The sequence below is a fragment of the Ambystoma mexicanum genome, chromosome 7p, assembly GCF_040938575.1.
Source record: "Ambystoma mexicanum isolate Mex_15411 chromosome 7p, UKY_AmexF1_1, whole genome shotgun sequence".
NCBI classification, from domain to species: Eukaryota; Metazoa; Chordata; class Amphibia; order Caudata; family Ambystomatidae; genus Ambystoma; species Ambystoma mexicanum.
This window is the reverse complement of record NC_090939.1, coordinates 572,995,160-573,017,715: the sequence shown is the minus strand read 5'-3', so window position 1 is coordinate 573,017,715 and position 22,556 is coordinate 572,995,160. Positions and strand designations below refer to the sequence as shown.

Genomic DNA, 22,556 nt, shown 5'->3' with positions numbered 1-22,556 from the left:
AGATGGGTCTTTGAGGATCTCGGGTGGCATTCTCCATCTCCTTGCTGGGAGCTTTACATATTCTAGGGTTATTTCAGAGATATTGGGGAATGGTCTGAAAGGGTACCGGGATATATCTCACAATTGTTAATCTTATTCAAAAGGGGAGTAGATACCAGCCAGTAATCTTTACAGGACTCAGTGTCTTGCACAGAGGAGTAGGAGTATTGCCTTTTTTGTGGGTGTAATGTTCTCCAGGGGTCTACCGTGGGCATTTGTGATAGGATTTGTAGTATCGTGGCGGCTGCCTTGATGTGAGTTTGGCTTTTTGTAGTCGAGCGGTCCAGGGAGATATCCAGAATGGTGTTAGTCGCTCCCCCCACACTATTTTCTCGTCCCCCCAGGGGCCTATTTCATGTACTACATTTGTGTAGAAATCATCAACATTAAGTACATATGTATTTACAAGCACGATTTCCTTTCCGACGATACTACCCTATACTATGACATACCGCCCCTGTGGGCCGATTTTGTTCTTTACGAATCGGAAACCGATGGAGGGATGAACCAGTGTGAGGACTCCTCTTGCCTGAGTAGAGTATTCGGTATAGTATCTTTGTTGAGCCCAGCTCTGGGAGGATCTGTGTTTACCTTCCGGAGTGTGTGTGTTTCTTGAAACAACAATTTGGGGGTGGTGTCTGGTAACATAGGCCCCCACCTTCCTTGACTTAACTTGATTGTTGAGGCCTCGACATTCCATGTAAAGAGTTTTATACGCGGCCCACTAGCCGTTGCCCTGGTGTATGCCATGTCTGTGTTGTATGTCCAGAATGTTTTGGATTTCTTGCTCACCAGAGTTTTCAACATAAATTCTGAATTACCCTGTAATACTGAAGCCCTATTTGCAACCAGCTAAGTTTTATAGTTTAGCTTCTGTTGTTTAAGATTTGTAAACTCTTCTACAGTCCCAGATTTCTTGGCCACTCTTGCTAATTCACAGACCTGCTTTTGCCACCTAACTAGTTCTTGATTATAAGCATGTTTATGGTTCTTCAATGTTTGGCAGCTGTTAATTGCCTTACGTCAGTTTGGCTCTAGAAGTAGATTATAATCAACCGCAACACCATCAATTTTCAGATCAAGTGTTCGCTTTTCAATGTTTTTTGTTTCAGTTTCAACCGAAGACCGTCGTTGCTTACTGATGTTTCAACCAGCATTCTATCTTGTTTACGACTCGTGATTCCTAGCCATTCCATAGAAAGTAGATGGTGATCACTTTCTTCTGTTTTTATTATTTTGAATGACATCAAAAGTGGCAAGAATGAATGTGAAACAAAGATGTAGTCTATGATTGATGCTGCACCAAAGCCTTCCCTCATCTGTGGTGGATTATCTTGTTTTATATTGCCATTTAGCATGTGCATATCCTTACTATACATCAAGATGTTCCACATAGAGGCTTGCAACTTTTTAGCTGCATTATGAGCCGGGGCGTTGGCAGCAGATTGGTTTGGAATACATGAGGTGTTTAGACCGCCACACAAGATTACATAGCTTGTTTCCAGGTTTATATAGGCGTCATCAATGAGATTGGCTATATGACAATGAAGTCATCATTTGAAATTGGGGCTGGGTTCCAATAAACATTTATGATAACCAGTTTTTCCAATGACCTGTCAAATTGATTATTTAAATTTCGATTCCATCCTATCACAAGTTCTTGTGACAGGTCACCGGCCGATGCACTTTTGATTAGTGTTAGGGGGCTGCCTGATTTAATCGCTGTTATTAGACCTGTCGATGGGTGCCCTCTTTTACCTTGTGCAGCCACACTCACTGAAATTTCATAGCCATCTAAGATAGGTTTCTCGCGGAGCCAGGTCTCTTGCAAGCAGATGGCATCATAGAGACCTAAGTTTACATTGCCAGCCTTGGTAAGATGACTGTGCTTGGGTGTCCATGAGGCTAAATTCATTTGTGGGTGGACTGGATTTGTATCACACAGCGGTTGAGTTTTGGTCATTGTTGGATTAGTGAATTGCTAGCACGAGTTTTGTGAAGTCAGGGCTCTTGACACCCATGACCAGACTTGATCTTTAGCGAATGCTGACGTAGTAGGTGCATGTGTAGTAGTTATTTTGACATCACGTAATGCTGTTGTTTGAAACGTGATATCTATTTTTGGCCTCGGTCCAGTTGGTACTCTTCTTTTTTTTTATTTGTAGCGGATCAGCATATTTTTTGCTAGCATGACAATCTCGGTCTTTACTGATGCTACCCTCTGTCCTCAATGGATTCAGTTTCATCAGACGAGGGGCCGAGTCCTTCTGTCTCATCAATTGATCTTCAGACTCTATGGCATTAACAGATCTCAAGTCAAATCCCATTATTAAGAAGCGTTCAGCTGCATTAATTAGCATATGCTTGATCACTGGGAGGTTAAATGTAAGTATATTCGATCGGTTCTATATCGTTGGAACTAATTTGACGTAAGATTGGAATGTGATGGAAAAGCTCCAGTACTATTCTTCTATTTAGGATGATGGTATCTGTTTGTCTTTCGTGTGTCAAGTTATTGCCATCCTTTTTTTGTGGTGCATCTGCAGCCGAATTGAGATCTGAACACAGATGGCTAGTTAGATTAACACCCGTGAGTAACTTTGTTTTTCAATGAGAGGCAATGACTTTGCTTTATTTACATTGTTCCATGATTCCAGGGTACTCATTCCTGGGTGGTCTTCAGCGACTTGGCTAGTTACTCTGCTACTACTTGCCACAAATGTGTTTTTCTGAATTTGGAACATATGAGATCTGTTCCTCTTATCTGATAAAGTCATAAATGGAGAACATGACTTTGTGGTTGTTCGATTCTTGGAGGCGGCCACTTCTTTTTCTGGTTGCGTTTGGTGGACATACGTCTCGTTTAATTCGATAGGATCACTTTGAGGGTATACATGCATTTCGTCGAATGATTTTACATCGTGGGACTTTACATCGGCAACCCTTTCATCGCCCAAAACTTTTTTTTTTTTTTAACTTTTTTATGGGTGGGGGGTGGGGGGGGGTGTTTGGTGCGGTTTGGGGTATGATTATTTAAGTAAGTGGGGATTTGGGGGGCAAAGCCCCCCCCATAAATAAAAAAAGTTTTTGGCAATGAAAGGGTGGCGATGAAAAGTCCCACGATGTAAAATCATTCGGCGAAATAACGTAGAACCCACTTTGAGAGTGATCTAACGAGTACGTTGACAGACCAATTAATGTTTGCAGCGTTGGACTCGGGCATTTGTTATGGTTTCATGATTTATCTGTCATACACTATTGCTACTGGGTGATGACACCTTGTTCTTGAGTAAAGTGTTTTTATTCACCAGTGAAGTTCTTCTTGGTGCTGGGTTAGGTGCATCTTTAGGTATTGTTAATTGATCTGAAGGTGGAACCGCCAACCTATTTGTTTGGCATCAGCAAGTTTTTACTGTCTCTTTTTGCAATTATCCGAAAATGGGAAATATGGAGCTTTTTCCCAAACCGTCATTTACTTGTTGAATTTCATTTGATACAGCCTCAGCTAGAACACATCGCCTTGCTTGCTTTTCTGGGGTTTGATGTTTTGCAAGGTCTGGTTGAGCCTCATTGTTGGCATCATTCAATGTCGTCACAGCTCCTGACCTTTTGTGCATATCTGGCGTGGGCATCACAGTATGTGTAGAGCATAAATGGCCGATTGCCGTTGTATGAGGTTCGGCAGCCAGATCCACATGCGGTTCTTTCTAATTTATCTGGGTTTCTTGCGAGTAACCAATATATTGTGCAACAGTGGAATGTATAATTTCTTTTATCGTGTTTTTTTGTAATTCACTGTCCGAGCCTCTTTGGCCGTCACATATCCCTCTAGAAAGATTAGCTTTGAATGGGCCATAGCCAAGAGGGTAGTATGATCTTTTAGAGTGTCATTTAGATTCTCATATAGCTTCATGAATGGAGCTAAGGCGATAGTTATAGATGACATTAAAGCCATAAGGTCCGCTTTCTGTTTTTTGTCAGTCACGCTTTTGTCACTTTGACTCTGAGTCTGTTCGTGCAGAGATTCTTCTGTTAAGTTACTTAATGAAGGTAATTGTAAGTAGTTTAATTCTGATGGTTATACGCTCCTTACATTTGTGGTAATTTAGGTCTGGGATGTTTTTGCCAGAACTTGGGTTTCATTTAATGCCTGTTCTTTGTCATTCATTATTGTGGATTGATCAAGTGGTTCTTGCGTCACCACTTGCTCCACACTTGTTCCCACGGGTCCAACGGTTGTTTCGCTGGTCCCGTCTGGTCTTATGACATCCGGAGCAATGTCACACAGCAATTCATGCGCAGTTTTCAAATGAGAGAAGTGACATCTTTGATTATCAGAGAGTGTGTCATTTTCGTTGTGATTGTGTCTCGTAGATGACTTGGGAAGTTCCTATCATCCATGGTCAAGCTTTCCTCATTATTAAGCTTCTGCATTTGTTGCATCGCCCAAGGAATTGTTGACGCTAGCGAAATGCCATTGTCTGATTTATTGAATGAGCAAAAGTTGAAGGTTGACGTAGGTAATGTTGGTGGGGCAGCACACAGTAATGTTTTAGGACATATCATGTGACAAGTGCGTGGCTTCGACACCGGCTACAATTTCCGCGTCAGACAAGTCCAGGGATAAACATTCTTTGCTCGTTGGAACTGCTTTGGGATGACAAGTGGCAAAGTGGTCAATTCCTGCACCCCGTCCTCTGACTTGTGCCTCTTTATAGATTCTAGAATGGCTAATTTTATTACTCCGTTCATTTTGGCCACAATGTAGGTTAAAGCAAGAAACATGTTTTGTTGGCTCCTTTGATTTCATCAGGTTACTTTGTGTCAACTCTGATGTTAAAATGTTGCACGTTTTCTCAGCCTGTATTTGATTACTTTCTGGCTCACATGTGAGGTTTTCGAGTTCCTTCTCAGATTCAAGCATTAATCTGCCTTCTTGAGGCACATCTTTAAGTTCATTGTTAAGTGCTGCTGGTACACTAAGCATCATTACTTTAATGATGTTAGTCGCAAGCGCGTTATGTCCTTGTGTGTCATTTAGAACAACCCTTGTAATACTGGGCTGAATTTGCTCGACTGAGTTCTGTGCGATAAGTACTTTCGTATTCACTTCACTAGGGCATGGGGAGACATTAGTAAGTTCACGCGAGGTCAGATCGATATTAGATCCAGCCTTTTCCAGCAGAGAATTTGCTGGTAAATGGTTTTGTTTACTGACGTCTTTGATTGCCTCAGCCTCCAGCACGCGCTTCGATCCACCGTTTGCTTTTGCTGAATTTGCAAGCATAGATGTTTCATCTAATTGTGTCTTTGAGATTATACATATTATGCACTCTAATGGCGTTTCTTCTAGTTCTCTTGCATTCTTAATGGGCAATGTAAGTTCGTTAGAATCACTGACCGTGTCATGCGGATCTTCTGCTCCTAATACACTTAATGTGACAGGGGGTTCACTCCGCTGTGTGTGTCGTTGTGGAGTCGGAGATAAAGCAAGAGCAATGTTTAGCATAGCTGACTTACGCAAAGTCTTACCCGACATCGCAACAGCAGAAATCAACGGTTAATGCACCGTTGGTTGTTGCAGCAACGGCAAAGTCACCATCTTTCTTGTTCTTATAACTAGATAGTGTCCTTCCCTCTTCCATGCAAGCCCTTGGCTGCCCGGGCCACTGGACACCAGACACACTACACACTCAGCTACGCTTTGCTTGCCCAAATGTTTAAGATTGCGAGCGTTAGCAGGAGGCGGGGTCAGGCTCTGGAATGGAGCTAGTTGAAAGACTCTTTGTTCCACGTTGTTTAAAGAAACACTTTATCACCAAAGATAACGCTGCAGACACGTTGAATCTGAAAATCCCGCAATGTCCTCACCAGACACTCTACACACTTATTGCACGGCAACCTCTGCAATTAGGCTGACGTGGGGAAAAGTAGCCTTCCTGCATGCCTTCCGCTGTGCAGCCTCTGCATTTCACAGTTTGGGGGAACAGGACCCTCGGAGAACAAGCAGGTGAAATCTGCTGCATCAACGTTCTGTCGTCCCGCTGGTTCACCCACTTCTGTCTCGATTGCCAAAACTATGCCTTCTTCCTTCTGCCTCTGCTACTACTTCACGCACTCCAGTCACAGTTCTAGCTCCTTCCAATTGCCTGCACCTGAGGGGGCGCTTTATGCCTCCCATGTTCCTTCAGGTGTGGGCTGTTCGGCTTAATTGCCTGACTTCTAATGTAGCATAACTCTTCAGTCCTCTTCTTCATCCCAGTACTTATGGGATTATGTGACCTGGTAGTTCCTGCAGTTCGGGTGATCCAGCAGAGGAAGAGGGACTCTCGTTGTGGAGGAAGGTTCGAGTGACTGCACTACCCAGGGATGAAACCAGCCGTGGTGCTGCCCAACTAATGAAACTTTAAATCGCGGTCCGGGTGGATGGCTGCCTGGCTATCCTGCCTCCAAGTGCTGGGCACTGGCGATTCGACCAAGGCAGGTCCAAGAAGGCGATTGGCAAACTGGTTGGCCCAACAGCTCAAGGGAAGAAGGCTCTTTCAGATGAAGATCTCCTCTCGTCGTGTGGAGAAAAGTGGTGAGACGCTGCAGCAGGGCTTCACCGGTGGTTCAGTTGTTGCAGTTGTCGCTTCTCTCCTCGTTGGTTCCGTAGTTCCAGTGGCGACGTCTTGCTCTTCCAGTCCTCAGGACCCTGCTTTTATGCAAAAAGATCCCCATTCATACAGCCTAGCTGTCACTCACACAGTGGAGTGGTCATCTTGGCGCGAGACCCTCCAGCATATCAGGTTAGAGTGCGACATGGGTTGCTGCGGCAACTCTGTCCAGGGGTCCTACTCTCCCTCCCCTACACACACACACACACACACACTCACACTCACACTCACACTCACACACACTCCCCGACACACACACACTCACACACTCCCCGACACACACACACACTCCCCGACACACACACACTCACACACTCCCCGACACACACACACACACACACTCCCCGACACACACACACACACACACACACTCCCCGACACACACACACACTCCCCGACACACACACACACACTCCCCGACACACACACACACACTCCCCGACACACACACACTCACACACACACTCACACACTCACACACACACACACTCCCCGACACACACACACTCACACACACACTCACACACTCACACACACACACACACACTCCCCGACCTGGGTTAGGATTTTAGAGAAAGACACGAGAAAGAATTTATATTAAAGTTCTGGCAAATAAAACCTACCGGAGTAAAGGTAATAATAAAATAAACCGGCAGTATGCAAGAGGCTGTCAGAAAAAGTGGTAGCCTCGAACAATGGGAAAATCCCATAGGAAATTATTTGTGGTAGAATATTTTCGGTAATAACCACTGCCACCAGCCAGAAACTTTTGAGAGAGGGACTGTACGGTACCCTCTCGAAAATGAACACCTTTCCAGTACCTCCATAGTAAGATGGGTTGTACTGGTTTAGTTCATACAAATTGACTAGTAAAGTCAATGGGGACTTTACATGCCCTGGGAGACAGTAGTCAGTCCCAGGGTATGGAGTCTACGTTTGGGGGTCGCTATGACACCCCTGAGGGTGCTGTGTAACACATGTGTTAAAAGATGGTTCCTATTAGGGTGAGATAAACCCCATAGACATTAAACACAAAAAATAGCCCAGAACACATATAGCAAGTATGCCTAAGAGTGGGCAAAAGAGTCTTACTCTTAGCAGGAAAAAGAAACAAAACCCTTCAAATCCAGCAAAGCTGCTGGGGGACTCTATAGTTAAGGGAAATTAGCCATAGAATGGGAATTCTCCCTAACATCAGCGTCTACCTTTCCCTGGACACCTGGGAGGAGACTTTAGGCAGGGGTTTAGTGAGGGATCCGTAGGATTTGTCACACTTCTCTGAATATTCTTGTAGAAAGGTGTTCAGCGCCACTTTGCCAGGCCCCAAGAAGTTTAATTTGAAGTGCTACCAGGACTGCAGCAGCAAAATTTTCTTCACTGACCCACACAATATCTGCTAGTGGTGTCTGGGACGGACGACGGCATGGAGCAATGCTGCTTGTGTCAGTCCATGAAACGAAAGACCTTGAGGGAATGTGCAGCTAAGTTGGCACTAGGCGGACCTCTCAACCCCCTTGAAGTTACCAGCCTGCTAAATTCCCAAATTTTCAGAGTCTGACACAGAAGAGCCAACTCCAGAGGAGGATGAGAGGGGGAGGCTAGGCTTCATAAAAATCTAAGAAGCAATCACATTCTCACAGTGCATTTCACAACTCCTTTTCTGCCTCTTCCCACAAGAAGAATAAAAGAAAGTATCGATTGGGACAAGAGTGACTATTCTGCTGAGGGACAGGGTAAGTCGTATCCATACGATAGGGTGTCTACGGGAGGAGTGGGAAGAATTTAAACTGCATAGACATTTTTGCCGAGGCCACGACTGGTACAGCTTTGGCCTCGACATTTTGGGATGGTTGCCTGCTACCACGCCTGACGGAGCTGGTAAAAAGGCGAATGAGTCAGACCGTACCCCATCTACCTCTGCCTTCTTCAAGCTGATGTTGCTGACGTCTCTGTCAGTGTGTTGAGTTGTAACCACTGCCACCGCAGGTTCCGCCTTAGTCAACAAGCAGCTCTTGGAATGTGCCAGGAGTTAAGGGCAGACTTTTTTTTTCCTGGTCATGATGTCCATTTTCAACATCGAAAGGGGACCATTTCTTTTTGGGTTTGGGCTGCTCTCTCGAGCGGGACACAACCTGTTGTCGGATTTCTTTATGGACCAAGATGAGCTCATGGATCCAGCTTCAGGTTTCCACAATGTAAGCACTCTCAATACGTCCCCAATGTAAAAATGCAAAAGGCGGCACCGTACACACATCCCAATGCACAATTTCTGAAGATTATTGAGAAGTGGACCTCAGTGCTATGCCAGTCCAATACAATCTGATGCACATCCTTTGTAAGGGTTCTTCAGTTGGAGACTGCACTTATGTTCAGTGTGGCTATTGCTGATGTAACTGTGTTAGATACATCCTTCGACATCGAGATGCAGCAAGCAGCGCCATAAACTTACTCGAAGGCCCAATGCTGCAAAATAGTCAAGGAGGTTGAAGCAGCCCTCGGCTTTCAAACCCTGTCGAAGCCGTTGGTACAATATGACCATACAGATACTTTCTACAATGGCCCTCAGTTGGAGATGGTGCTCCTTTTTAATACGGCCACCTCGACTCCGATCTTGGCCCATTGGCAGCATCTGTGCTCAATGCCAGCTGTCGATGGGGTGCTCACTAAAATGCACATGCTTACATAGTGGCCAACACTTGCTCTCGATGCATCCGGGAGCTTGGTGCTTTAGGCTGCGACTGTCAGCTTGAGGATATCGACATCGACTCTCCCGGCTGATAGCGACTCGAAAAAGACTTGACACTCTTGTGAAGAAAGTCTTTGCGTCTGGGAGCCTGGCGCTTAAGACTGTGAACGCCTGAGCGCTTGCTAAATATTCTCATGTCGTATTGAATGTGGTGTCGGAGGAGTCAGCACATTTATAGGAGGGTGAGACCAGAGATTGGTTTCTGGACATTATAAATAATGGCAAGGCAGGCTCTTCAAGCTGGTTTGGAGACAGCAGAGTGCGTCAGGATAGCCATAGGAACTTAGACGGTCAATCGCAGGGAGAGCCTACCTCCAATTCTCAAGATTCTCAGCGGAGATCCAGTCAAACGGTTTTATTTGAGTTTTGACAGTGAACACCTTTTTGGACCCAAGGCTGACGAATCCTTCGAAAGGTTTAGGGAATCAAAGATCACAGCAAAATCATTGGTGCTAGCAGTGCAGCAGCCTACCCCATCATCCTTTTCGTGTGGGTCAAGAGGAAGGTTGTCCTCCGTTGCACCCCTTTGGGAGTAAGACAGAGCTGCATAATGTAAAGCAAGGCAGAAGAGATTTCCGCACTCTGGCAGAGGTGCGGCCAGAACCAAGACATCTTCCGCTTCACTACCAACGGCACTACTTGTCATTGTCACGTACCGGTGTTAGTCTTGCCTCTAATTTCCGTCGACTTTGGGAGTCGAAGAGGTAAGGTAGGGTTCATCTCTGTGGCTGGCCGGGCTGGCCCCCTTGCTCTCAATACAATGTGACCAGCAAGGCCACCACAAGGTCGGATCCAATTATCAGAGGGGAAACCCTCTGGGGTAGAAAACTCCTCTGATGATGATTCTTGATGGACGACTGACGATGCGTGGCTTCCTTCCACGTTGCAACATCATACAATCAGATGACATACGGAGTGGGAGTCTGGGAATGGAAAAGAGGATCGCTTCAAAAAAGATGGGAGACGGAATGCGGTGGAAGACCCAGGGCAGCAAAAAAGAGGGCAGGACAAGTCTAGCAAATGAATTAAAGAAATGGGGCACTAGAGCTGTTTCAGCTTACCAGAAACATTGCGACGCAATGAGGCTCCGGCAATAACAGCGAATATCCATTGACTACGAGACGTCCTTCTGCATAGGCCAGATGGAAGTGCTGTGGCAACTAGACCGTCAATGATGCCTTTCCGAAAATGGCATAACGGGACCAAAAGAAATGGCGGAAGCGCACCATGCACCTGGTCATGACACTACCTTCCTCAAAACCTCTTTAGTTCTCCCTCCACGCTACACCGGCGGGAGAGTATCAGCAGATGTTGGGAGATCACCTCAGATACCTGGATAAACCAGCTGGTCGATAAGAGATTTCTGCTTGTCTTTTCTAAGCAGGCCCCAAACAAACCATCAACTCTCCCTACTTGGGACTCTGAGCTTTGGGAAGAGTTGAGGTCCCTTCTGGCAAAAGGAGCAGTGGAGGAGGTCCGAGCCCAGGAGAGAGTAACAAGCAGCTATTCCTGCTACTTTCTTGTGCCCAAAAGCATTTGATAGAGTGAACTGGGATTTTCTGGATTTCGCTATGGAAAGAATGGGTTTTCGGTTCAGGGGAATAGTTCGGAATCTTCATGCTTCTGCTAAAGCACGTGTTTGGGTCAATAGGGAAATGTCAAATATATTCACTCTTGGTAGAGGTACACGGCAAGGATGTCCTTTATCGCCTTTTTTATTTAATATTGCTCTAGAACCTTTGTTGGCATTAATACGTAATGATCAGAGAATTTGTGGTCTGCAGTTTGGAACGAAAGAAATTAAAACTCTTTCTTATGCAGATGATATGGTGGTGATACTTTCTGATCCTGACAAGGGGAGTATGGTTCTTAAGGAAATCCTTGAGAGAGTTGGTATGTTTTCTGGATATAAAATTAATTGGGACAAAACGGAAGTCTTTCCGCTCTCAACCGAAGTCAGAAGGGAAGATTTTGTGGGTTGGAATTGTAGATGGTCTGAGGATTGTGTAAAATACTTGGGAATTTTCCTGATTAAGGATGTGCGGAAATTGGTTCAGTTTAATGTGACTAAATTATTGGATGCACTTAGGAGAGATACTAGGAAATGGTCTAGGTTAGACTTGGGGAGCTGGGCAAAGATTAATACTATTAAAATGTCTCTTTTGCCTAAGATTTTGTATGTCATACAGTCAATCCCTTTGTTTTTTTTGAAAAAATTGCTTAAAGATATTGATCGAGTGTTTAAGGATTTTCTTTGGGGTGAGAAGATGGCTGCTAGAATTCCAAAATATATTTTACAGAGATATACTAAGGATGGAGGTTTTGGATATCCTGATTTGGACAAATATTATAAAGGATTTGTTTTGAAGAAGGCTGCCCAGTATCTGATGATGGAGACTATGGAGGAACTGCTTTGGTTGACAATTGAAAGACATGCCTTAAAACCTTTGAAGTTGGAAAGTATTTTCTCAATGAAAATGCTGCCTAGGAGTTCTGCTAAGATTCCGACCATTAAAGTATCTAAGGACTTGATGTCGTGGTGGGTGCTTAACTTTGAGGATAATATATTATTATATCATATTTCTTCGATTTGGCATAATTCAACGATACAGATAAATAATAAACCTTTGTATTTGGGGAGTTGGATCTCAAAAGGAGTGTTGACATTGGGAGATTTATTGCGAGATGGGGGTCTTAAAATCCTTTGAGGAACTTCAAGGTGAATTTCATTTAAGTGGTCGGGAAGTGGAACGATATAGGGATCTTGAATGTTGCCTGACCCGAATGTTTGATATGATGGGTTTGCAGTTGAAAAAAGAACCGGTAGGTTGGACTATTTTCCACCTGTTACCGCATAATGTCTCCACGTATCTAAAACTCATTCGTATAGATGATTCAGTATTACAGTCCTGGGACACATTGAAGCAGAAATGGGAAATGGATTTGGGTTTCACAATCAGTGATGGTGTTTGGAAATATATATGGCAGATTGGTCATAGTAGTAAGATGGATCTCACATTGCGTCTTGTGAGTCAGAAAGTTTTGGGGAGGTTATATTGGACTCCAGTGCGAATGTTTAGTTTGGGATTAAGTGCAGAGGATGTTTGCTGGGGGTGTGGCTGTGAAAAGGGGACACTGATTCACATGTTATGGAATTGCTCGAGAGTGTCTACTTTTTGGTCAGAGGTGCTGGATAGATTAAACGTTACTTTGTCGATATCCTTTCTGATAGGGCCCTTTCAGGTTTTATTGTTGGCAAAGAGAGGTTGTTGTTTGACAACCCGTTTATATGGGTGTTGGATAGATAAGGTGTTAGTAGTGGAAGTGAAACAAATCATGAAAGTATGGAAGTCTAGAAAAAATCAAAATATAGAGGACTGGATTAATGATCTGATTATGTTGTCTGAATATGAATTGATTCTATCCAAGAAGCAGGGTAAAGAAAAAGAATATTGGTTTTTGTGGAAACCTTTTACTGATTTGTATGGTGATATAACACAAGATGATGGAAGTGAGTTATGAGTGTATTTGGTTGATGGTTTGTTTGTTTGGTGTGGATTGTTTGTTGTTTTTCTTTTTGTTTTTTTTTGTTTGGTTGTCTATTAGTTTGTTTTATCTGTGGTTGTTTTATGGATTTTGGGTCATTTTACTATGCGAGTATCTTTGTTTAATGATTATTTCTTATTGATTTGTTTACTCTCATTGTATTTCTTATTTGATGCTCATTTTTAATTAATTATTTTGGAAAATACTTCATGTGATCATCTATAATGCTTTTATCCTTTCTTGTTGTATTTGTTTGAAAATTGGAAATAAAGATGTAAAAAAAAAAAAAAGAAGGGGGAGGTCTTCGTTCCATCCTAGACCCCAGGGGCTTGATCACGGTCCTGATGGTGACTTTATGGATGATTGTCCAGGCTCTGCAAATTCACAACTGGTTGTTGTCATTGGGCCTGCAGGACGCCTATTTCCATGTGCTGGTTCACCACAAGCATAGGTGTTTCCTGAGGTTCTTCATTTGGGGTTTTCATTACAAGTTCATAGTGCTTCCCTTTGGCTTGACCGCCACACCCAAGGTCTTCACCAAGCCAATGGCAGTAGTAGGGGCTCACCTCAGGGGGAATGATTCTTTGTCTTCATATGTTTGGACAAGCAGGTATTGAGGCTTCTTGACGACACTTGCTCACTGCTTGTGCTTCTCCCTGAATTTTCAGAAGCCGCACACGGCTCCTGCGCTGAAGTGCCAGTTCGTCTGAGCAATCCTGGATCTCAAGTGGGGACCCACCTTGCCAGCTTTCTCAGAGACCCGGAGCTCTTGAACCAGTCGCAAGGTTTGGTGCTTAACCCGAACACTGAGCCTCTCAATCTCCATGTGTGCCTCTTGAGAGGCTGAGGCATCATGGCTGGCACTTAATGTATGAGGTGTTGAGTGTTGCTGGTTGCGCTCTGGCCTTCTACCAGGTCTGTTTCCATGCAGATGGAGAGGATATGTGGCATGGTGTATGGAGAGAGGTGCAGTCCTGATGTTCCCACCTCTGTGGCCACAGAGTTTGTTGTCTTTGGCCAAACAGGGCCTGCAGGTGGGCACAGTTAGAGGGTTTCTGACCTCTTTCTCTGTTTAAAAGAAGGCTTGAGCAAGGTTATTTTTTTCCATTCCTGTTGGTAGCCTAATTTCTCAAGGGGCTGGTAAATATGCTTCCTCCAACCCCTTTTAGAGTGCCAACTTTGGTTCTTTATTTTCTAATGGCGGTCCCTTTTAATCCTCTGTACTTGGTTTCAATCAGGCTTTTGAGTTTGTAGACTTTGTCTTTAGTGGCCATCACATCGGCTATACGTATAATTAAGTTGCAGGCAATATCCTGAGAGGCTCCATTCTTGCAGTTCTTTAAAGAAAGTTACTTTGAAAGTTGGACCTAAATTACAGAAAGCGTGTTGCAGCATTGAATTACCTGTGTTAGAAATGATTACATTCTCCTGCAGATTCCTCATTAGATAGATATCCATTCCAGCATCAGCTGCTTGGAAACATTTTCCAGAGGGGGCGTAGTACGACTCGACCGCCGCAACTCTTTACTCAACCATGCAACTTGTTGGTTCTGGACGTGATGTCGGCCGCCATATATACTATGTCACTACTTCCCTGTATCTTGGTAAATTTTTTCTGCATGCTCAGCCCTCGTGAGAGAAAATTTAAATTCAACAATCTACTTTCCATTGACTTGAGTCAATGTGTCTTATCCTATAGTTTCCGGGTTCAAGAGTTGTCTAGACTGGAACTCCAAGATGTCAATCACCGACCCATATGGCATCTGCATGTGGTGTCTCGGAAAAGATCACGATGTTGAGTGCTGTTCATGCCAACAAATGAATCCCAAATTGCTGAGGGAGTGATCGGCTTAAATTAGCGCTTGGGCGGCTTCTGTCAAAATCCCCAGCTTGTTTGACCTCGAAAATGGGGAGCAACATTGTAAAAAATCAAAGAAATGTTTGCACTCCCGAAGCCATTCATCCTTCTCATCCTCCCATAAGAAAAAGAGGTGCCATCGACGCAACGATGACTCCAATTCGTCGGAGGAACGCTGTAAGGTCTGCCCAAATCTGGGCACCTCAAAGGAAATATGGGAGGCTTTCGAGAAGAAAATGCTCCATATGTTAAGACAGCTGCAGCAGGTAAGACTACGGTCTCAATGCTGCAGGCTTCCACAGCACCAGTTGCGCCTAGAGGTTCTGGTGCCAAGTAAGCCATGTCTGGTCCTACGCCCTCGTGCTCAACCATGACTTCCAAGAAACAGACCATAGTGCCGAAAGACCCTGAGTTACGGCACCGTTAGGCCTGGTGGGAACGATGCCATCGACAGCAGATTGTTCCTTTATCCCCGACTCGCGTTCGACATTCTTCGACACAATGCGGTCAATTTTTGATGATGGGGATGGGTGCCTTTTTGCCTAGAGCCTATGGAGTGTCAATAGGAAGACTACTATTTTACTGACTAAGGGATTTGATTGCCCTGGCTGTAGGGCTTGACAATGCCAGTTGATTGGATAAATCTCCTGATCTAGACACCCAACAAGCTGCTCCTTACAGTCACCCAAATCCACAGTCCTGAAGGACTGTGGGAGAGAGTAGTTTAGGCCTTGGGTCTGGGCGCTCAAATAAAGCCCCTATCGGCCTACGACCTTATGGACATCCTTTATAAGGGTCCACAAACAAGAGGGCATTACCTTTTAATACAGCCACCCCATTTCCACATTGTGACTGTGACCTTACAAAAAAGACAACCCGACTTGAGTGGGATTTCCCGTCTCCCCACCACACGCCAGAAGGCCTTGTAGTGCAAGCCGCTACAGTAAGCTCCTGGCCAGCCACTTCCACCACTAATCTGGCTACAGATAGGAAATCTATGAAGACTGATGCCCTAGCTAAAAAGACCTTTGCCTCGGCAGCATGGCTTTGAAGACAGCCAATGCATCAGGTGCATTCACTAAATACTCCAATGGACTGTGGAGAACCATAGCAGAGACAGCAGATCACATCCCAGCTAGTGAGATGGTTTCCTGCAGATCATTGACGACGACAATGGGGTGGCTTGCCAAGCTCTGCAGTCGGGCCTGAACACCCCAGTTTGCTTTGGGCGTGCAATGGGGTCATCCACTGTGCTGAGTAGGTCGGCCTGTCTTCACAGCTTGGAATTTTTCACTGAATGTCTAGGCTAATCTGCTGGACGTCGCTTTCGATGGTGAGCACCTGTTCAGCCCGAAAGCCGATGAATCCTTTAAGAAATTCAAGGATTTCAAACTAGCTGCAAAGTTGCTCAGGTTAGCTGTGCAGCAACCTGCAAAACAATATTTTAGCTTTTCCTCTAGGGGAAGAGGCTACAGTCGCTACATTCAGTTTGGAAAGATGGTGTTAAGATAGTTTTACTAAAGTCCCAACAAGACTTCATAAAAACCATATCTGAGGCAGTACATAAACTCCACTCTTAGGATAAGGATGTACCGCCTGAGGATGGGGGTAGCATGGACAGAGCAGCCAGGTTTACCTTAGGAGGGGCAGGGGATTGTAGCTTCGTACAAAGACATTGTCCTCTTGCAGGAACAACCAGCTGTTTAATGCATTTCCGCGTTGAAGATTGGGTCATGTGATGACAAAGCAAGCAAGATCAGGTTGGATCGACCTTTACATAGCAGAGTGCTACGAGAGGATTCAAAGAAGTCTCTGTCGGGTCTCCGACAAATTCCTGGTATGTCAGAGGTGGCTTCCCCTTCCCCTTTGAGCTATGATATGATAGGTTATTTATAGCGCGCTTAATACCCAGAGTTTTCTAAGCGCGGACCCGGGGATCAAACCTGTGTTGCTCCGTGTCATCTTGCTTCCAAGGGGAGCACGTTGCCGCTGAGCTATCCTCCCGAGACTAAGGGGAGTGCCAGCGAGAGACATCTGCCAAGCCGCCACATGCCCGTCTCTGCATACCTTTTCAAAACATTATAGTGTGCACCTGGCTAGGAGCATGGATGCCTGCCTTGGCAGAGAGGTATTGCAGAGCTTTTTGGTTGAAAGCTTACATCCCTCCTCTGCATTCGGTTACAGCTTTGAGAGTCTTTGAAGTTGAGGAATCTGTAGGAGAATGCAATCCATTGAAGGTAAAATTACTTAACAGTAATCTTCTTTCTATGGATTCTCATTACGATCCCTTCCTTACTGCTGAGCAAGGGGGAAAAGGTAGGGAACTGTGGTTGCGGGTGTAGTGCACTTTGTCGATGCTGGAGTAGGGACATGCAGGAACCAGAGGGATATCATTGAACCGTAATACGCCCCACGTCAAGATTTTCCGAAAGTAGCTGATGTTGGAGGAGATCTGTCAAGATGAGGAACCTGTGGGAGAAGAATCCATAGAAAGAACATTACAGGTAAATGGTACAGGTACATTTTCCATTTGAAACATATTTCATTTTTTGTGTTCTGTTGATCACAACACTCTACAGGTAAAAGCTTTTCCTCAATATACTTTAGGAAGGGAGCTTTTGCAGGCTCAAGGAAATGAATTCCCATTGAGCTGTAAAGACTTTGCAGAGTTACTTAGCCAGTGCCATTGGTGCACATCGAGACCCTGAAGATGGAGGGAAAGGGTCAAAATGATACAGAGCAACCTGACTTTCTTCTTACCTGGCTCCTAGAAACGACAGGCATGAAACTTTTAGCAACCTTCTTGTCTTGGTATTTGCTCCCCCTTTTTCATTTTTTTTTCTTACTCCAAATTCACCAAGTAAAATCACCTTAACTTTTGCTTCCTAGTACTGTGATCTTCTCATGAAATATCATCTGGGGTAAATATTTCTTCCAGTACCTTGGCAGCTTCTCTTCCTTATGTAATTCTGGCCTTTTCTGCTGTCCCTCAGCAGTTTCAAACTCATTTTTTTTTTTTTTTAATTAAAATGTTCTGTATGTATGTTAACTGCTCTTTGCGTGTTCAACATTCTTACTTGTTGACTGCTAGTAATCCTGTAGGAGTTTGATGACTCTTCTCCTAGAGCTTAGTTGTAAGCTTTGCCTCCAAAATAGAAGACTCCCCCCTAATGACATTCTTCACACTATTTGAACTATCCCTAAATATTGACTACTTTATACAATTCCGCTTTCATTGAGTACTCAGTGTGTTTGTTATATAGCTTACTTTTCTATAAGAGCTGCAGTTGTTTTGCTTCATGCATTACAACTGTCTATGGTTGTGGGGAAACTGCATCTCTGCTCAAGCTGGTACTAATCTGGAGTTGGCCGTTTTCTGTATTGCTGGTGGCTTCCGGAAATGACATTGTAGATTTACAGTTGAGTCACTGAATTTTTTTCTCCTTAAAGCATCCCACAAACTCGCAGCAGCGCCCATCTTGCCACTGATGTCTTGTGACAAGAGCTGCCCATGCTTCATTCACCTCCTCTTTGGAGCATCAATAGGCACTTTTGACTCAAGATATGCACTCCTAGTCTACTTCGTGGCTCGTATGGCATAGGGCAGACCTCAGGGATTTTGTCGCAGCTCTTGAGAGATGTTGCCAATAATGCTCTGACATGTGACAATCAGACTGGAGGCGCCTCACTCAATGGCTCGCTATGGATGGGCACACTGATTTCTGTCGCATAGGGCTTGACCATAACCGACTCCACACTCTAGCTGCCCTGATGGTGACTTTCCCTGTATAGTCCAATTCAAGGAGTCGCAATAATCCAGGTGAAGATGGATAGGAGCAGCAGTAGCCAACCCCAGCGATCAGCTTTCTTAGAAAGGCATGTGGAAATATATTGCAGGCAGTAACAGTGATGCAAGCTGGCAGCAGTAGTGGTTGGTAACCAGGTGGCCATCATGGAGGATGGTTCTCCAGCATTCCAGACACATCAATTTAATCAACGCAAATTGCTACTAGATGTCGTAGTGTACATTTTCAGGTCCCACCATTACAGAGATAACACCTCTTATTTTTGCTGTTTAGTAGAACTTGTATGGCGTTTTATCAAGAAGTGAGTTTGCATTGATTATCATACATGTTGAAACATTTTAAAGGAATATATTAATCAAAGCAATTCATTTTCTTTGCATTTTTACTTTCTTTGTGTCTAGCGTTAGTTTTAATTTATAGCAGATCTGTTGTTAGTAACTCTAAAGTAAAAGTACCTGGAGTTGAGACTTCAGTAACGTTCAATCCTCAAAATAAATAGTGCTGTTCAAATATCAAACTGTCAAAGGTTTTCCTTTTATATATTTTGATACTATTCATCTGCTTAACATAACAAACAATTGCATTTTGATCTGGCAGTTGTTTTTGCAGTGCACTTAATGTTAGTTACCTTTCCAGACTTAATGCTGTCTTTGAAGTGGACACAGACCTCCAAAAGGGCGTATTATCCGAAATCACAGCAGAACTCGCCTGGCCATCCATATTCAATTCATCCCGTCACATGCAGTTCCCTCTCACAAACATCAACAGCTCATCAGTAAGTTCTACCGTTGATATGTATTTGCATTAAAGTGTTGTTGAGGTGACTGTTTTATTCAAATTAGGAGTCGTGGAAAGTCTGTGTGAAGAGCTGAGAAGTAAGAAATAAGTGTATGAACTTTTGGCAGAAAATATTATCTTGTATAGGGCTAACACCGATTAGTGGGGTCTAGAAGTTATACTAACTATGTTATCCTGCAACACCAATGTGTGGGACTAGTCTTTGTGAGAGCTTGAGTAGTGGACAAACGAGTAGCATGGCTTACTGGTATATGTAGTAGATATGGGATCCACTGATCACTCAAGACAGATAACTGCTAGTCTTGCTTTTTCTTTGTGTTACAACAGTTATGGTGGGGAATTGGGTGTAAAGGCCAACGTACACATAATACCTTTGCAGTAAAGTTGTCTAAATAAAACAGTGGTCCAGTTCAGGATTAACACACAGTGAGGCAGAGTTTCTAAAGGACAAAAGCCCTACCCCATCTGTCTGGGAAGTATCTGCCTGTGTTTTTAGTTACTTCCTTTGCTTTAAAGTTCTCCAGCATGTTTTTTTTCGTGGCTACTTGTGGACTTTTTTGGCTGACATCTCAATTGCAATGTTGCCTCAGTCTTGCTGTATGTGCAGCTACCAGGCACCACCACCCTGGTGCCCCTGGGTCACCTGGCAGGAAGGTCAGCATCAATCTCCTTTAGAATGTATGGACTCCATGGTACTAGAAGATTTGAGCCCACCCCTACCCTGATTCATGGCTTTCAGCTGTTATGTCGAGGTTTAGTGCTGGGCTGGCATCTGCTCCTGGCGGAGAAGTGGTTTTTTTTGTTCTTCCACCAAGACTGTCTCCACCACCCACGAGCCAGCCCATGTGCCAAACGCCCCCTTTGTATTTTAGTCTTGGATATGCCTGCTTCCTTTTGTTTAACCTTTCTCCTTTCCCCCCTCGAAGTTGTCTTTCTGATCTCACCTTCTTGTCATTCCTTCTTTTCTCTTCTCCTTCCTTGAAGGTATTGTCTTTTTCGCACTCTCCTACTCTCTCTACCCCAACCTCCTTCACTCTGTGCTTTACATATTGCCATTACATTCTTTATCTTGACCTTCTGCCTTCCTCCAAGTGTTTTTGTTTCTCTGCCTTCACTTCTGTCATCCTCCCTACGGCACTGTTCTTTCCCTCTAACACCATCCTTTCTCTTTCCTATTCTCTTTCCCTATCCAGGTGTGTTTTCATTCTTCCTTTGCTCTGTCTTTTCCATCTTTACACTCCTTTTCCTTTTCTGACTTGATTCCTTCCTCCGCTCTTTCCTTCCTCCTGGTGTTTCCCACTATCCTTTCTCCACCTCTCACTTGCTTTACTGTCTCCTCTTTGCCTCCGCTATCTTTACGCTTCACCTAGCCTCCTCTTTCTCAACACTGCTAATCCCTCTCAACTCTCATGGCACTCAAGGCTGTGCTCCCCGTGTGATTGTGGCAATAGGCGCAAACTTTGGGTCACCTGAGGGCTCCTAACATTCATATATCCAAATTTGGCGGTGCTTCCAACTTCCGCCCTCAAACCAGGTGAAACCACTAATCTTTGGAAGTCTATTGGCCAGCCCTTGGCTCCGTGGGCCAAAGCTATACACGGGCTTTCTGCCATTTGGGAGTGAGGATACCCTGCTGTGTCATAGTACCACATGGTCATCATGTTGCCCAGCTTCTTGACTCTCACAAATGTCAACAATTCTGGCCATATGTGTACCTCCTAATTCAGGTTTTGCGCGTGTACATGACTTTTTCTGCTGTCTCATCGACCTACATTCTCAGGGGTGCTACTTTTGATAGGGAGGGCGGCGGCCTGCAACCTGGCCAGGAAGTTGTGCTAACACAAGGCTCAGGATTTTCTGGATGCCCGGGAGGATACTCAGTTTACCAACTCCAGTGTCAGTAACGTGAGACTGTAGGTTCTCCAGTGCCCTAGCCCTTAGTCTCTTGGTAGTGACTGACACATATAGCACAATAGCAACAATTTCCCAAAGTGATTGATTTAATTCAATTAGTAATTGTCACCTTATGCTGTTCTGGGTTTGCAATTGCTGGCAGCTATTTAGCTCCTGCTTCTACTCTAGGAGAGCCTGGTTAGCTTAAAACCAACAGTTACCAGAAGCTACTTTTGCCTCGCCAGGCCACCTGTTGCCTTACAAACATGCGTATGTGACATTAACTTTGGGTGTTTGCGAATGTAAATATAGAAGAATTAGGACACATTTAATATAATGGATCATACAAAATGGGCAGTGTGCATCTCATGTGCAAGTTAAATTACACAGTGTGCTTTGTACTCACTCCTGGGTCTCCAGTGGTAGCTCCTGTCTACCAGGTGATGCCTGATACCCACAAGCTGGTTTTAGCTCCTGCTCACTGAATCTTTATTTCGAAACCCTGCTGTTGCGAGAAGAAAGAAGTACAGCACAGCAACTGTAGTGGGTAATTTTTTGATGCCAGTAAGTAGACTAGGTTTTTCCTCTGATGCAGCTTATGCTCTGCAAATCTCCTTGAATGCATTTCTAAATCGAAGTTCATATTGGTTAATTCTTGGGTCAGACAAGTGGTTTGCATGCCTGGCCACCATTAGACATAAACCCCATCAGAGAGGAGGAGAATTCTGGCTTTCAGCTACGTTGTGTGAATGCATCATGAAGCAAGACATAGACAACCGATTCTAAGTTTTAAACAAAATGATTTATTAAAGTAAATGTCAGGATGGTAAAAGGCCTAACCTGGCCTAACCTGCCCTATGCAAAGGTGGGATTTCCCTACCTGAATAAAACTAAGGAAAGTCTGAGTCAGAGTTCAACTTAAGTCTGCCTGTGTCCAAAACCTATCCTTGCCCTCACAACTAAAGCTAAACAACATGTAGGGATGTCAATAATCAAATAAATGGTGATCAACACAAAGTTCTGAGCTTCGTTCAGCTCTCAGCTTCCCTTTAAGCTCCCCTTCCCCAAGTTCAAGAAAGTTCCACAAAAGTCTCAACATTACCTTTCTCAAGTTCAAAGCACTTACACACAATCCTCAGGGGTTTCCCTTCACCAAGTTCCAAGCAACACATTTCAAAAGAAGAGGGTCTTGAGACTCCCTCCTTAAGACAGCA

The 22,556-nt window shown here is 44.3% G+C and overlaps 1 protein-coding gene across 1 annotated transcript in view; it reads left to right on the top strand.

Annotated features, from left to right (window-relative positions):
* The window catches only part of TMEM131 (transmembrane protein 131), a 2,512,175-nt gene that overhangs the window by 1,370,477 nt on the left and 1,119,142 nt on the right, over positions 1-22,556 (top strand). Inside the window, exon 23 of the mRNA XM_069636582.1 lies at positions 19,288-19,426. Coding sequence (XP_069492683.1) covers positions 19,288-19,426 — 139 coding nt within the window. The remainder of the gene's footprint in view (positions 1-19,287; positions 19,427-22,556) is intronic.